Source organism: Aethina tumida, chromosome 3, assembly GCF_024364675.1.
Source record: "Aethina tumida isolate Nest 87 chromosome 3, icAetTumi1.1, whole genome shotgun sequence".
NCBI classification, from domain to species: Eukaryota; Metazoa; Arthropoda; class Insecta; order Coleoptera; family Nitidulidae; genus Aethina; species Aethina tumida.
In genome coordinates this window covers 28791732-28809671 of record NC_065437.1, presented here as the reverse complement: position 1 = coordinate 28809671, position 17940 = coordinate 28791732, and the positions used below count along the sequence as shown (strand labels likewise).

The window sequence follows — 17940 nt, the reverse complement described above, 5'->3', positions numbered from 1 at the left end:
TTCAACGTTAACGGATACAACAAATGCAACTTTGCTCTTTACACTTTTGTTACCTCTGCATTTATGCTGATATGGAACAACAGATTTTACTAAACTTGCACCCGCTAATTAGTTCGAGTCAGTTTTAATGAGACAATTTACCAGTCTTGTTCATGTGTCTGCAAATAGTTGTTTAAATACAACCACAATAGTTTAATCGTTATTTGTTCGATTGACTTTGTATTTGCATACGCAAACCACAACGGATTAGTGAATTTAGGGATCGTCGCATTGGGAAATCGAGCTAAGGGATTACTGGAATTTAACTCGGTAGAATAGTTTATTCGGAAGTATTTATATTGTCTGTAGTCCATTTATTTTTCACGAAATGCCACCCAAGACTGCAATTTAACAGCTATATATTTCTCGTTTTCAGGGTTGCTATCTTGGGATGTAAACGACTGTCTCGTTGATCTTGAAAAGGAATTAGCCATAATAACAGAGCAGGCTCTAGAAGGAGAGGAAGCAAGATATGGTAAGTCCTGAATTTATTTAAGTTATGCGCCCCTGCAAAGTACACTCACTGATTATGCAATTATAGAACTGTTAAAGTACGCCTCCAGAGACTCTGATCAGACAAAGAGTTAAAAACGCTTTAATTACCATAAAAGGGTTTTTGCGGCGAATATTCATATTTTATTGGCACAAGTTTAATATTATTATGTGTTCGCTACGCATTAAACATTTGCACTAATTAAATTAGTAGTTTTAATGTTGTCATTAATTTTACAACATATCGGAGTTGAATTATATAATTATGCAGTTATAATTTATTCCGCAGCAATACATCAATGTATTTGGTACGTCATACAGTTTTAACAGTAACAATAAGTTGTCATAAATGCACTTCATGTGCAATGAAATTCATTTAAAATGTGGCACAATAAACGTGGACAGTGCATAAAGCTGGAGATTATCGAGTGAATCGAATCAATTGGATTTGATGTGAATTAAAACAAAATCTATCGAGTGAACGAATGAATTTTGTATTCAGTTAAAATTTAAACAAAACAATTAAATAGAGTACTGCAATATACTAAATTTGTGCGAATAAAAAATTTAATAATAGTGAATTATGCAAAAATATTTACATGGATTAATTATATTTATGTAAAAACATAAAATTGAATTTGCTAGTCATATAAAATATTATTAATGTGTATTTTAAATGGCACTATTTACCTGCAGATAATTATTTGCTTTAATATATTGCAAAAGTATCTGAAATGGAAATTGCTAAATCCATAAATTCCAAGTCATAAATTTAAAATGGCATACATTTAATGTGGCCGTGGATGTGGAAAGATAAATGTATACAAGTTGCTAACCTATTTTCGTGTAAGGTAAGTAAAAAATATAAAGATTTATATTCTGTAGGTGTTTAAATTGAAAAAATGACAGGAAATTTTAATACATACTTTTAATGAAATTTATTAGAGTTACGATGATTTTAAATATTTAATATCTTAATATGAGTATATAAAAATAGAATGGAAGAATTCTTTGAATAACGTATACGTTATTCTGTAAGATAAAGTTGATATTAAGATGTACCGTGGATGCTTATTTGAAAATAACAATAAAGCATAAAATATGTAAAGTTAGCAAAGAAGGAATGTTACAAAGAATGCACTAAAAATAAATCATGTATTGAATTGTATTGTCAAGCAACATACAAAACACACTATTCTTTAAGGCACATATAAAGGAAAGAAAAATATTAGATATGTTAAACAACAAGCAAGCATTTTGTGGGCGAATGTGAAAACAGAGAATTTTAAAATTAATTTTTGTCAATTCTAACTAAATACAATTAAATGGTTGTCATAAAAATACACTGATTTGAGAAATTGACGCACCTCCTCTTACTTTTATATTATATATTATATTTTCAATATACAATTCCAAAGGTGGGAGTTACCCCAGGGTAGCTGAAAGGTTTCATGTGTCTCATTAAATCCCGAATGTTACAACAGTACCAGAAGACAAGGACACCACAGACATACTGCTACAACAATATCATTTTTCGATGCTTTCAAACTTAAGACAATGACTTGTAAGACTTGTAACTACAATAATGTGACTGTCGCAGTTAGAAAACGTGTTCGAATAAATTCTGGAAAATAATTTACAATCAGTAGCTGGCTAAATTTTGCTAGAAATCACATCAGTTGGGTAGAAACGGAATGGGAACAAGTTCTTTTTACAGAAGAGTCTAGATTTTGCTTGTATACGCGTCATAAATAGCTTCGTGTGTTTCGCCGGATAAATGGGAGATATATCCAATATAATTACTATATACCACTATTTGGCAGAGGGGAAATTATGGTGTGGTGTGGTGTCGAAAGTATTTGTTTGGAAGACAATTAAAGAATCATTCAAGCCGTCTCAGGAACTTGAAAGATTTAGAACATCTTGTTGAAAATTGGGATAACACTGATTTTAAATATGTGAAGTAAGTACGTCGAAATAGAGGTAGAAATATCCAATATTAAACAAAATTCTAAACCTAGTATTATTAATTTTTCATTTTAGGTATTAAATTATCTTAATCACAAATAGTTCATACTATTATATTTCCCATTTTAAGAAAAAAAAAATAATAATTATCACGTATTATTGATGTATATTAACATGTATATTTTTTAAAATTGATGAAGGGCTAACAACAGTACCAAAAATTTTGAGAAAAGTAATTAAACATTTTAGAAAGTATCAAGCTTTTAATAATATTGTGTTAAGTATGTTAAGTGTTACTGATGCTTGATTTGAATTAAAATATTTTTTGTCAGCTTCAAGAAGGTGGAAGTAGGTGGAAGCAAAATGTATAAAATTTTATCTTAATTTTGTTATTTAATTCCTTGAAAAATTTGACATAGTTCAGTGAATAACGACCAAAAACACAAAAAAATTACTTTCTCCACCGCTCTAACAACTTAATATGAAAGACCCATTAAAGTGGCCCTCTTGTGGCCCACATATATTTTAAAGATGTCTTTAACTGTAAAACATCATGTTAACATCTTATCTACTATTTTAAACAAAAAACCGACAATAAAACTAACAGCCAGACGTTTTAAAAACGCTGACAAAGTCGAACATAAAAAAAGGAATCCGACTCAATATGTGCCGTTATCTCAATTCCTGTAGATTACGAGGGCTCAGCAATGGCCGCAGTCGTTGTAACGTCGCTTCGAAACAACACAGGGTGTATTGCGTCATTACCTCAAGGAGAGATAAGAGTCCGACTCGAGGAGCTAACAAAACAAATTGCTGACGGCGGAGGACAGGAACTTGTGCGTTATTTACTGGTTCACATTTCCCGGTCTAACTTCAGTTAACTGGCTTAACAAGACCACCTTTTCACGCCACATTATGCAGGATTAATGATTTAGTGAAAAAGTTCGTTTTGTCCTTTGAAATGGATTCGAAAAGTTTATTAAGTCATTGGGAGATATGATGATTTTTATAATTAAGGTTGAGGGAAATTATACAAAGAATTCATTTGAATGAAAAAAGTTTTGGTAACTGGACAAAAGCGACGGAATTTATAATCCTTAGAGTCTTTCATTGAAAGTTTACAATTTAACATTATAATGTGCAGGACATTAGAAACGTTTTACGTGGTAATTTAAGAAACTTTTAAACACATTAATAAATGCATTCGTTTGTTATTCATATAAATTCCAGTTCATCTCCTATTTAGATTTGAAAATTTAATTTAAGAATGAATTATAGAAATTTTTGAAAGAATATGCCGAAAAATATTTTCGAACTCGAAAATAAAATATAAAATAATAAAGAGATTCAATATTAAAATATGTAATAAGTTATGACAGTACATTTTCATTTGTTCATATGAGTTTTGAGACAGAATTGATTGAAGTACCGATAACAAAATTTTATTTTTCCTGAAATACGATTGATAAATAGGAAATGTCAGGAATATTGTCACAAATTGTTTGTACTTCCTATTTCAAATGGTGATTTATTTTTCTTATATCGAGAAATATTCCTTCTAAACCTACGTATAGAAAGGATAAATCAGTGTAGTGTATGAAATGAAATGTAATAAAATGAGTTCCTCTTCCATGAAAGAAGTATTAATCAACCAAAATGTATCCGGCATTAACGATGTTAAAACATTGTAGACAATCTGGGAGAGCACGTATAAATAAGTAGTCATTAATTTCGAAAAGGAAATTTAATCTAAATTTAATGCCTGAATTAAACGACCTCTATTAACTAAATTAAGGTAATAATAAGTAGAATGTTTTCCCAGTGCAAATGTCTTCACTTTTTATTTATAGTTTATACTGAAAATTACTTTCAGATCATCTCATTCATCTATTAACATTTTTGAGATATTTATGTGGCTAATAGAAAACTTAAAATTTTAAAATATTTTCCTCGTTTTCTGCAGACAGTGCAGACGAATGATACCCAAAGCATAATCTATTTTCTACCCAGCCAATAAATAGATGGTTTGTCTTGTCTTTTTATAGGGGAACGACTCATCCAATTCGCATCGGAAAATTTGGTGACTGAAATTCTGATCCATCCGGTGGTAAGCACGTTGGCCCAGTGCGTGAGGAATTTGCTGAGCAGTTTTACTCGACACCGTCACATCATCCATGCAGGATACACGTTCGCCGCGAACGGATCCTGGGCCCTTCAAGTAAGCTACAAATGTTTATACAACGTTTTCTCTCTGTTAAATAAATATACATAGTTACATACATACATACATACATACATACATACATACATACATACATACATACATACATACATACATACATACATACATACATACATACATACATACATACATATACAAAAACGAAGTGAATAACTTCATTATAACCATAAAATTTTAATCGCGTTAAATTACGTTAAATATTGATTTGATCTTCTCCCTTCCCCATATCCTAAAATTCGTGATTAGGATTTTCAATTAAGCACTTCACCTTTCTTTAGAATCTCGGGACATTTAACAGTTGTTGAACACATTGTGGCGCTTAATGGAACCGAAGTCTCTAAGATTTTAATTATTCCGCTAAAGTTCAAAGGTAATCCGCATCGACACTTACAGTGCCTATAATAAAGTATGCGTCGACAGTACGGCAAAAATTATGTAAGAACTAGAATGTAAATTTTCAGATTATTTTATCATTAATGGCGAACAAATTGTCAATTATTCTTCATAGAGTATAACTTTTAATTAATGGAAATATTTTTTTGTTAAAGGATGGAACATTTTCATTGGCCGATTTTTCGGAAGCGTTCCAAGAGATAGAAGTGCAACGTGTCATTCGTGCATACGAAAATGGCATATCATTGGATCTGCACTGCTCACCTGAAGGAGACTGGAATCGTCTCTCTAAAGAACCATTCGCTAGAAGCTGTAAATTGCGAGTCAATCCCAACGATGTACTAAACGCCGGTTCACCCGCAATTACCAGTTTCATGTCCTACATCTCACCATTTCTTGTGCCCACTTCGTTGGAAAATCTATTGGAAAGTTCCGACGTGGTAGGCAACATCAGATTCTCCAGACCAACGTTGTATGTCTTTCCTGGAGGACAGGGTGATGCCGCACTCTTTGGTATCAACGGATTTAACATGTTGTTGGATGGAGGATATTCCAGAAAGGCCTGCTTCTGGGATTTCGTGAGGCATCTTGATCGATTGGATGCAGTACTAATGACGAGGTTGAACAATGGGAATGTAAATGGGCTTAGCGCTGTACTTAAAAGAAAGAAACAGGATGCCGTCTACCCTCAAATTGGCCATTTCTTTTGCAACATAATAGTAAGTGATCTACCCATTCACAATCAAAAAGAACTGTTAAATTAATATGAATATTTTACTTTTTAGGAAAGAAAAACAATAATGAGTCCGGACGGTGACAAAGACAAGGATCCGCTACTAATAAATTTGATTGACGAGGGACAGGAAATCATATCCAATTTACGTCATCTCAGTCTAAATCCTCAGGTTTGCTATCGTGATTCCGAGCCCATAAATTTGTACCATAAAGTAGGTCATGGTACATTAGATATGTACGTACTCAGTCCTGCCAAAGATTCCAAAGAAGTAAGGGAGTTCCTCATGAAGTGGAACCACAGTGACCAAAAATTGTTTGCCAATCAGAAACATGGCCGTGAATTTACTTTTCCCATCCAAAATTTAGTATCTATTTGCGCACTTTTAGTATGGCAACCTGCGAATCCTAATGACACGATAACAAGAATCTTATATCCAGGAAGTAGTCCTCAGAAGAAAATATTCGAAGGACTGGATAGACTAAAACAACTAGAATGCATCAAGCATCCCGTCTGTTCAGAAAAATCTCTTTCTCCAGTTTCTATTATTAAATCTAAACAAAAGGAAACGATTTTAGATAAAGTAGTACCAACTGAAAAACCTAAAGTTCCTTTAGAAAAGAAAGAAAAGCCAGAAAAAATCCGTCAAGAAAACAAATTAATAGAAAATAATATTAAAAATGGCGACGTTAATGGAGTAATTCAGGAAAAGCCTGTAAGCGAAAAGGTCGTTAAAAAGTCTGAATCAACTGATAGTGAGAAAAGTGCAAAAGGTAAAAAACAAGAAGAAGCCAAACTCGTGGAAAATGGAGATAAACTTAAACAAAAGCCAAAAACTGAAAATAAACCGCCTAAAGCTCGTGCCGAGTCTCAACAAAGAAGAAAACCTACAGAGAAAAAAGCTTCACCTACCACTCCTAAAAAATCAGTTGACAATAAAACGAATGGTGAAGTTAAACCAAAGACTGTCATGAAACCGTCACCCTCTGCAACACCAGCAAAAAGTACAAAAGATGCAAACAATCGTCGAGTAATAGAATCGAAAAAAGCAGCTCCTAAAAGAGAATCTGCGCCATCAAAACCGTCAGAATCTAAACCGAAGGTAGAGAGAAAGCCCATATCGAGGCGACCGAAGGAAACTCCTAAAGCTCCAATTAGTCCTGTAAAGAAAATGAATGGTGTTCACAAACCCGATAGTATATCCAAGCGAGGTAAATTGGACAAAGAGGGTACGACTGATTCCAGTACCGTCAGCACGCCTTCTGCAGATCAAGAAAGCATTCTTAAAAAGGATCTTTCAAAATTAACACCTGAAGAAATTCAACAATTAAAAGCTAAAGAATTAGCTGATCTTAAGGAAGAACAGGAAGCAGTCAAGGAAATCGAAGCGGTATTCAAGAAAGGTGAAAAAATCAAAGATGATGAGTCATCCAATCTAAGAAAAATTAAAGACATTTCTATAGATGACAAAATGGAAACAGAAGAATATCTGATTATAGAAAAAGAAGAAATCGAACATGATTCTCTGGATGAGAAAGATACCAAAGAAGACGAAACTCAAAAACTTGCGAGAGACAGTGAAGAATCGGAGAAACAGAGAAAATTAAGTGACGAAAGTGTAAAAATCGCAGAAGAGATTAAAGAAATGTCCAACGAAATTTCTAACGAAAAAATAAAAGAAATTACTAAAGAAGTAACTCATATAGTAGAAGAAGCTGCTGATATCGTTAAATCTAAAGAAGCATCGGAAAAAACACCGGAAGACAAACTTGAAGTATCTGTCGACAAAAAGGAGTTGGAGGATGAAGTTAAAGAAGTAGCTCAAGAATCCCAACCGGATGAAAAATGCTCTGCAAATATCGAATCTGGTGCAACAACAACTGCGCCAACATTACCAGAAGATGAAAGGATACCACTAGATGATATTAAAGAAGATAATGGACAGGTAGTTGAAGAAAAACATATCAAGGAAGATACGAAAGAAAAAGATATTCCTGTGATCCAATTACCTCCAAAATCATTCGACAATGTTAGTAAGTTACCGTCTGTAGTAGGAATTAGATTGGATAAACAAGCTCATATTCGTGATATTGTTAAAACACCTGATGAGGTTGCTGATTTACCAGTACACGAAGAAGTCGATATTGCCCAATATAATGAATATACACATGAACTCAAAACAACTGATATTCCAGAGAAGACGCAAGAACCAGTGTCAAAAGAATATGTAGATGCAAGAGTTATGTCAGATCAAGAAAAACTTAAAGCATTAACTGAAAATGTAATTCAAAATGAAGCTGCGATGACTGTTGATATTTTAAGAGACAACGAAAAGGAGATGTATGGTGCACTTTCAAAAGATAAAGAAAATATTGCACAGGAGGAGAAAGAAGTTTGTAAAAAGGAATTAACAAAATCTCCTGACGAAGAAAAAGATAAAGATGAACATGAACAAGATCAAGAGAAGCAAGTGGTTGATTCGAAACTAATTAGTGGTGGCAAAGTTATTGAAGATGAAACAACAGTTACACCTATTCCTGAAGTTTTTAAGGAAGAAACAAAAGAACCATCCATCGATGTGAATAAATTAAAAAAAAAAGAAGAACACCTAGGAGAAGAACAGCACATTGAAAAAGCAGTTGGAGAAGAAATTGAAAGAAAAGAAATAATACAAACCAAAGAGGAAGAGACAAGTAGTAATGAAATCAAAGATGACAAAGAAAAGTCTGTTGAAGAGGATATTAAAATAAAAGAAGAAATAATACATACTAAAGAAAAAATAGAAGACACCAAAGAATTAAAAGAAACCAAAGAAAAACTCAAAGAAAATGAGGAATTAATAGAAACCAAACAAGCATTGGAAGACACCAAAGATGAATTAAAAAGTAAGGAAGAAATAATAGACACCAAAGAAGAAGTGAAAGTCCAAGAAGAATTAAAAGTCACAGAAAAAATATTAGATACCAAAGAAGATGAGGGGCAGGATCTAGAAAAGAAAGAAAAAGATAGTGATAAAATAAAAGATGGAGGTCACATTGAAAAGACTATTGAAGAAAAAATTGAAAGAAAAGAATCAGACGCCAAAGAAGAATTAAAAACCACAGAAAAAATAATAGAAACTAGAGAAAGTGAGGAACAGGATCTAGAAAAGAAAGAAAAAGATACTGATAAAATAAAAGATGAAAGTCACATTGAGAAGGCTGTTGCAGAAGAAATTGGAAAAAAAGAATCAGATACCAAAGCAGAATTAAAAGCCGCAGAAAAAATGATAGAAACCAGAGATGTTGAGAAACAGGATTTAGAAAAGAAAGAAAAAGATACTGATAAAATAAAAGATGAAAGTCATATTGAAAAGGCTGTTGAAGAAAAAATTGAAAAAAAAGAATCAGACATTAAAGAAGAATTAAAAACCACAGAAAAAGTAATAGAGACTAAAGAAGGTGAGGGGCAGGATCTAGATAAAAAAGAAAAAGATAGTGATAAAATAAAGGATGAAACTCACATCGAAAAAGCTGTTGAAGAAGAAAGTAAGGAATCAGACACCAAAGAAACCGTAAAGGAAAGCAAAGAAGAATTCAAAAAAAAAGAAGAATTAATAGAAACCAAAAAAGAAATTAAAGAGGATTTAAAAACTAAAGAAGAAATGGACACCAAAGAAGAATTGAAAGATGTAAAAGAAGACTTAAAAGAACACAAAGAGGAAATAAAAGAAGCTGAACAAGAAACAATGCAAACTGAACAAGTTATAAAGGAACCAATTGAAGAAGTTAAGGAGTCATCAACTCAATTAATCACAGAAAAGTCTAGCGAAATTCTTCCAGATTCTGAAGTTATGGATTCAGAAAATAAGTTAACTGGAGAAGTATCTAAAACAGAAAATCTTCAGAAGCTTGATTCTAAAGATTTACCCGAAAAACAAGATTTAATTCAAGACACCAAAGAAATAGTAGAGACAGTAAAAGATGATGCACGAAAAGAGACTATTATAGAAAAAAGCGATGATAAACAAGTAACAACTGAATTACCAGATGAAATTCTTGTTTCTAAAGAAATTGAAAAAGAATCTGTGAAAAAAGAAAAAGTTGATGAAAATCTTGATAAAACAAAATTAGAAGACAATAAAGTATCTAATCAAGAAGATACTATTGAAATAAAAGATGAAAAGACGTCCCTTAAACTTGATTTGAATGCAGAACCCGATATTTCTATACCAGTTAACGATGAGGAATATGAGAGTGATAGTGAGTCAAAAGAAACTAAGGCTGTCTTATCCCCAGAACATACAGTTGAACCAAAGGACGTAATTGAAAAAATGTCTAGCTACGCGCAAGAGTTATCAAAAATTGAAGAAAAAATGCAAGAATTGAAAGAAGCATCTCAAAATGGAGACAAATCTGAAACTATTAAAGTAGATCATAAAACTCAAGAAGAGATTCTTCATGCTGAACCTGTTTTTATATCTTCAGCGTCGACTCCTGATACACCAAAGATAATAGATCCCCTACAGGAAATTGATAAAACCGAGTTAGGGCGTAAATCTCCAAAAGAGCGAGAAGAGGATGTTATCAAAATAGTCACGAAAGTTGCAGAAGTGCTAAAATCGGACGCACCTCTGGAAGAATTTGAAGGAAAAATTCCTTTAGGAGGATATCCCTACCAACCTGGTTATACAACAGAACTGAGAGAGACTCATATAACCACAGTAGAATCCCCTATCATCGAAAGCAAAGAAATTAGTACTATTCCTGAAGAACCAATCTGTCCTAAATCACAAACTGCAAGTTTCCTTGAAGAAGAAAAGAAAATTAGTGTTATTCCTGAAGCTGAAGAAAAAATAGAAAATGAACAAAAAAGAAGTAGTTTAATCAAGGAATCGCAGGAACTTATGATGGCAACGTCCAAAATCATATCTGATATCAAGTCAAAAACGGAAGATGTTGAAGAAAAGGTAGATGATGTAGAAGAAAAAGAAGATGAAGATTCGGGTACAGTACATAGGATGCTAGTAACAGCATCTAGTGAAGATGGCGGTGAGGAGATTGAAATTTGTCCTCCTGGTACTATCACATTTTCAAAAAGTTCTGAAAGTTCTGGTCGATCTTCTCCAGATATTCATTCACAGAAACAATCACAAAAATCTTCTCTTGTAGAAACCATCTCTGAATCTATTGTAACAGTTCAAGAGGCTAATGCCATGCCTTCTGAAAAGGATTCATGCTTTGATGATCAAAATAAGAGTGCTTCTCCTGTCGAAGAAAAAGACATCAAGCAGAACATTAAGGATGCATCAGAAAAATCTCCTGAATTAAAAGATGAAATATTAGATAGGAAATCATCTGTTACTGATAAAGTTGATGAAAAAATAGACGTTACTACAAAAGAAAAAGCAGATTTAAACAAGTCGTCCCCTGAATCTTCGAAACTTTCAAGTGACACAGAAAAGCAAGACCAGACCTTAGGTGATAAGATCGAGACAACAAAAGAATCTGAAAATTTACAAGAACATAAGAGTGCTTCTCCTGTCGAAGAAAAAGACATTATTAAGCAGGACACTAAGGAAGCATCAGAAAAATCTCCTGAATTAAAAGATGAAATATTAGATAGAAAATCATTTGTTACTGATAAAGTTGATGAAAAAACTGACGTTAGTACAAAAGAAAAAGCGGATTTAAACAAGTCGTCTCCTGATACTTCGAAACTTTCAAGTGACACAGAAAAGCAAGACCAGACCTTAGATGATAAGATCGAGACAACAAAAGAATCTGAAAATTTACCAGAACAGGACATTAAAGTTTCTAAAATATTATCCGGTAAATCTTCTCCTGATATTATTGAATCCAAAGACACACCAAAGGAATCTTTAACAACAGGAAAAACACCTGCCTTAAGTGACAATGAAAAAGATGTTATAATAAAATCTGGTAAATCTTCTCCGAATCTTGTTATTTCTAAAGAAGGTTCAATAGAAAAGTTGGATGAAGTAACTAAAGATGAAATAAAGCTTAAGGAAGAGTCAGACGACAAGACTTCGGTATTACATCAAGATAAGTCAGATAATATCTTACTGGATCATGAAAAGGGAAGTACTCATGATTCAGGAAAATCGTCACCACTCTTTTCTATCACTAAAGATACTCCACAAGAACCAGATCATATTACAGATAAATCTATTCCCGAACTACCTGAAACCAAGATAGGCACAACTGAAATAACTTTAAAAGAAGAACTGGATAAAACATCAGATTTGCCTGCCGACTTGAAACAAGTCGCTAAAACTGATATGCAAAAAGATTCTCCCAGTGTCGATTCATCTGGAAAAACATCACCAGATATTAAAAAAGATATTGTATTTGGAACCCATTCTCCAGATATTCAACACAAAGATGAAGCAAAAGATCAATTATCCGATAAATCAACAGCTAAATTAGTAGAAAAAGTTGGAGAAGTTCCACAAGATGAGATCAAGGAGCCTACTCTTGTAGATGGAAAATTATCACCTGAACAAGATAAAGACTTATCAGGTAAATCAACACCCGATATCAAAATTGAAACTTCCAAATGTGAAGTAGTCGCAAAGGATATACTTGATAAGTCCGGAAAATCAACTCCTGTGGGTCTAGATATAGAAAAAGAAGATCTAACATTAAAACAAGAATTGGAAAAAACTACAGAAATGAAAACGAAAGATGAACAGAGTATATTAACATCTGATCCGCAACTAAAAAGTAATTTATCTGATTTGACATCAGACAAAAAAGCAGCAGGGGATCATAAAGATTTATCTGGAAAATCTACACCTGATATCAAAGAAGATGTACAACATTTATCTGGAAAAATTACGCCAGAAATTAAAAGTGGTCTTGATGATGTATCTGATAAAATGAAAGATAGCCTTACTACATCAAAAACTCCCTCGGGTAAATCAACTCCTGAAATAAAAGATATTGATATTAAAGATGATATAAAATTCTCTGGAAAAGCGGACGGAGAAACTAAAGATACAACAGAAAAAGATATAGATACTAAGGAAATTAAGGAAGTAGACAAACTGTCTGAGAAAAGAGGAAGTGTTGTGGAAGAAGTCGAAGGATTTTTCAGCAAATTGGGATCCACTATAAAATCGGCCTTTGAGGATGTTAAAGATGTATTAGATGTAGAAGAGAAACATGAAGATGGGTTTTCTAAAGACAGTAAAGAACAGGATTTGAAAGAAGTTGGGGATAAAGTTCCAGAAAAAATTGTAAAAGAAATATTGCAAGAAATGCCTAAGACAATATCGGATAGTAAACCGACTCCATCAATTAAATCAGAGGAGGATATATTAAAGAACTTAGAATCGATGATAGAAACAGACGATTCTGAAGAAAAAAGTAAGGTAGCTTCTACAGGAAGCGATATTGATAAATCAAAAGCCGAAATTGTTCCACAAAAAGTGGTATCAAAACCTGCTGAAGCTGGATTTGGTTTATTCAACGTACTTGGATCAGCAATTACAGATGTTTTTGATAAAATTGAGAAGACTGCTTCTGATGTAAAGGAAGTGGTATCACATGAAACAAAAGAGCTAGATGACAAAATACAACAAGTCGTGACGAGTGCTGAAGAAAGTAAAACTAACATTGAAGACTTCTTGGATCGGAAGAAATCTGATATTGAATCTGCTTTGTCTGAAAAAGTATCACAATTCGATTCCCAAATTAAGGACACTGTCGAGAGTGCTACCGGTAAATTGGAAGAAGTTGGTACCAAAATTGAAAGTAAAATTGATGATGTGAAAAAAGATGTAACTGAAAAAGTTTCAGAAATTGACTCTAAGATTAAAGACACTGTCGAAAGTGCTACTGATAAATTAGAAGATATATCTATAAAAACAGAGACTAAAATTGATAGTGTTAAGAAGAATGTGGAAAAAACTACTTCTGATATCACAGATGCGTTAAATAAAGAGAAAGATCTTATTGAAAGTAAAATTTCTGAAAAAATATCATATGCTGATGATAAGATTAAGGATACGATTGATCAAATTGATTCAAAAATTGAAGATGTGAAAAATGGTGCAGAAAAACTTCAAGACACTATAAAACAAGATCAAGTCATTGTTGAGAAAAAAGTTACAGAATTGGTTAGCGAAGGGGAAGAAAAACTTACTAAGGCTGCAGATACAATCTTAAAAGAAAAAGATAGTGTAGAAGACAAAATTGAAACTGCAGTAAAGGACACCGTTGACCTTAAAAATAAGCTAAGTGATTCAGTTCTATCATTAACAGATGAAGCCGACATCAAAATAAAGAAATCGGCTGATAGTGTTGTTGAAATAGTGGATAAATTAGACAGTAAAACTGACAAAATCAAAGAAGATGCAGCAAAAGCAACAGAAAGTGTCACAGACATAATATTAACAGAAAAACTAGGATTGGAGGAGAAAGTAGCTACCACACTTGATAATCTACAGGAGAAAACTAAAGATGTTTCAGCAAAATTAAATGATTCAATTAAAGATAAGGTTGAAGAAATAGATAGTGACTTTAAACAAAGTGAAAAGGGCATAACCGGTCCCACTAAAGTTATTGAAAAAGCTGCAAACATTATAACATCAGTTGTTACAGATGTGGAGTCTAAAGTTTCAGATGTAAAAGGTATTACTGGTCAAGATGAAGCTAATCTTGATAAAACTCCCTGTGATAAAAAGGCAGACAAAATAGATCATTCAGAAAAAGAAGCTGATGATATTAAATCTGTTGTAGAAAGTATTGATCATGGTTTGAAGAAGAACGTTGATATGGGTAGTCTGTCAATTGATTTAAAAGAAACCAAACCAGAAACTACTAAAACATTCACAGAGTTGAGAGATATCGTCGAAAAAGAACATGAAAAAGTCTCTGACATTGTACTACCATCTGTTTCAGACATGTCCAAAATAGTTAATGGTATTCAATCTCCGTTAGACGACGTCAGAGAATCTCAAAGCAATATCTGTGACCTTGAAAATAAACTTAAAGGTACTTTGGAAAACACTGATGAATTAATAAGTAAAGTTGGAGATTGCATAAAAACTCAAATTGATAGTAAAAAAGAAGAACTAGAACAAAAAGCAGTCGATTTGAAAGATTCGATGGCTAAAACAACTGAAAACGTTCAAAGTCAAATAGAAGGTGTAACAAAATTAGTTGCAGAAAAAGTTGATAGTAAGATTGAAGACGTTAGTACAACCATTGATCATGTTGCTAGCGGTATCAAAGATGACGCTTCTAAAATTAAAGATACAATTGCAAAAGAAACTGAACAAATTGAGAAATCGGTTACTGATACTGTCCACACTACAATAGAAACAGCAGATAAAAAATTGAAGGATGTCAAAGATTCAATTGAATCGAAGAGGACTGAAATTGAGGAAACTGTATCTGAAAGAATATCGGAGGCTAAAGATCATGCTAAGGATAAAATTGATCAGGCGGGAGGTTTCTTTAGTGGTTTAATTTCTTCTGTTGAAAGTAAACTTGACGACATCAAAAAGGGCTTTGACGATGCAACAACTGGTCTGAAAGATACAATTTCTCATGTTGATGAGAAAGAAAAAGCGATTGATAAAATTGACTCTTTATTGGAAAATAATATTGATTTGGAGACTGGCGACTTAAAACTTAAATCTGATGAAACACTGGAAAAAGTAAAATTAGATGAAAAAGTAAAAGAACTTAAAGATGAATCTTCAAAAGACCAAAAATGCGACGTAGGTGATCAAATATTGGTAAATGGCCAAGAAGAAGATAAAGAATCGATAAATAAAATGTGCATGGATAAGCTTGAATCTGTTTGTTCAAAATTAGATGAAAAATTGGACGAGTCAAAGAAACCTATTGAAGAAAAGACAAAGGATTTTATCACAACATTGAGTGATAAGACATCACAAGTCGAAGAAGAAATTGAAGGTGGTATCAAAACTTCTTTGGATAAATGTGAAAAGGGATTAACTGATTTATTAAAAAGTGTTGACAAGCTTGAGAAAAAGGCCGCTGAATCCACCTCCAAAATAGATGAGGAAATTAAAGATAAAATTATCGATGTTAAAAAGACGACTACTAAATTTGATGAGGCAAGTGAGATGACCAAATCGATATATGGAGCATTGGAGTCAGAAGCTGGTGATATTAAAAAAATTGCTGAAGAAAAAACTGATAAAGTAGAAAAATCTGGTGAACATTTAATTGAAGAAGCGAAAGATATTGTTCATTCAGTTGGAGATATGGCCAAATCCATATTTACATCCAAATCTGATGAAGCTGAAAAGACAATAGAAAAATCAGCTTCTGATATAGCTGATGCCTTCGATACCGTAACAGATATGTCAAAATCTGTTATATTTGAAAAGTGTGGTGACTCCAAGATACCTCCTAAGGAACTAGAAGAAGCGACGAAAATGGTAGAAAAATCTGCAGATGATTTAACAGAGACGTTTGAAAAAATAACAGATATGTCCAAATCTGTAATTTTTGATAAATGTGATAAAAAGGAAACTGTAGTGGAAAAGACTGCAAAAGAATTAGCAGATACATTTGATTCAATAACTGACATGTCTAAATCAGTAATTTTTGAGAAATGTGAGAAGCCTGAAGAACCGAAGCCGGTCGAAGAGTCTTATGAAAAATGTGATAAATTTAAAGCAGGGGTAGCACCGTCTGTTGATGAATTGCAGAAGGAGAAAGTAGGTTTGTTAGAATCAGATATTGTAAATAAGAGTGATTTAAAGACTGAAAAATTAGATGATAAAGGAATTGAATGTAGTAAAGGTAAAAGTGATGAACATACATTAGGCGTTGCACAAAATGACGTTAAGAAACTATCTATATCCGATGTAGAAATTTCATTAGCTGAAATGGATCCGAAGAAAGTTAGTAAAGACTTACTCGAACAAGAACGACAATTATATGATGCTCTGGAGAGTGCACCTGGTTCAAGCACACAAACACTTCAACTTAGCAAAGGGTCGCCGCAGTTAAGTGGTAAATCCACACCTGACATGGCAGAACATAAAACAGATACACATATCCTTGGAGTTTCCACCCCACCTATAGTGCCTGTAAGTCCTAGTGCAAGAGTTCCTTCACCAACATCAAAAGTAGAAAGCAAGAAACCTACAAACGAAACTCTATCAACAATAATGAAAGAAGTTGATGTCCGAAGTTCAACACCCGGTAGTGATGACTATGAAGTAGTGTCATCTATCCACAGCGACATTTCCTCAAGTCAGTTCTCCAAAGCTCCGTATGCATCTGAAAGTGAAAGAATAGAGAGTGATGATGATGATGATATTCCCGGCTCTCCTTTAAGCATAACATCACAAGTAGCCCATTCAAGATCGTCGTCTCATTACGATTTTGATGAGGATACTAACAGAATATCTAAAATAGATCCGATGAATATGTCGTTCTATGGAGCATTACCGGATGACCCAGAGACAAGTGATATTGTGGAATCTGATGATAAGAAAGCTGTTTCAGCTGACCTACTGCCAACCCATCTATTTGAAATCACTAAAGCTAAATTTACAAGCCAGGTGGAAGATGATAAAGTAGATAGCAATAATCAATTAGACCAATTAAACAAAAATGGGGCTTCCCAATCTAGCAGTTTAATGACGTCAAGTTTCATGGGAACAGAATTGCCTACTTCTGCAGAAAAACCCCAGGAAAAGGATCCAATTGGTTCATGGGGCAAACCCTTAGGATTACCCTCACCTGCTCCTCCCAATGAAGATAAAGGTACACCAAAGAAAGAAAAGAAATTACCACCAAACGTAACAGCCAAAAATAAATTAAACGACGATAAAAAGAGATCCGAGTCTCCTTCCAAATACAGAAAGAAACTAAATCCTGTATATGTTGACTTAACCTATGTTCCACATCATGGAAATTCCTATTATTCCTATGTGGATTTCTTTAGGAGGATCCGTGCCAGATATTACGTGTTCTCCGGAATTGAACCAAGTAAGGAGGTGTACAACGCGTTACTGGAGGCCAAACAAACTTGGGAAGATAAGGACTTAGGTATGGGATTCTTGTATTCAATTTTAATC

General features: G+C 33.3%; 1 protein-coding gene across 2 annotated transcripts in view; it reads left to right on the top strand.

The window, feature by feature from the left end:
- LOC109607133 (microtubule-associated protein futsch) overlaps positions 1 to 17940 on the top strand; it is a 155697-nt gene that overhangs the window by 135747 nt on the left and 2010 nt on the right. For both annotated transcript variants that reach the window (XM_049964709.1, XM_049964708.1), the window contains exons 2-5: positions 416 to 514; positions 4545 to 4717; positions 5290 to 5853; positions 5920 to 17911. In XM_049964709.1, the coding sequence (XP_049820666.1) occupies positions 416 to 514; positions 4545 to 4717; positions 5290 to 5853; positions 5920 to 17911 (12828 nt within the window). The remainder of the gene's footprint in view (positions 1 to 415; positions 515 to 4544; positions 4718 to 5289; positions 5854 to 5919; positions 17912 to 17940) is intronic.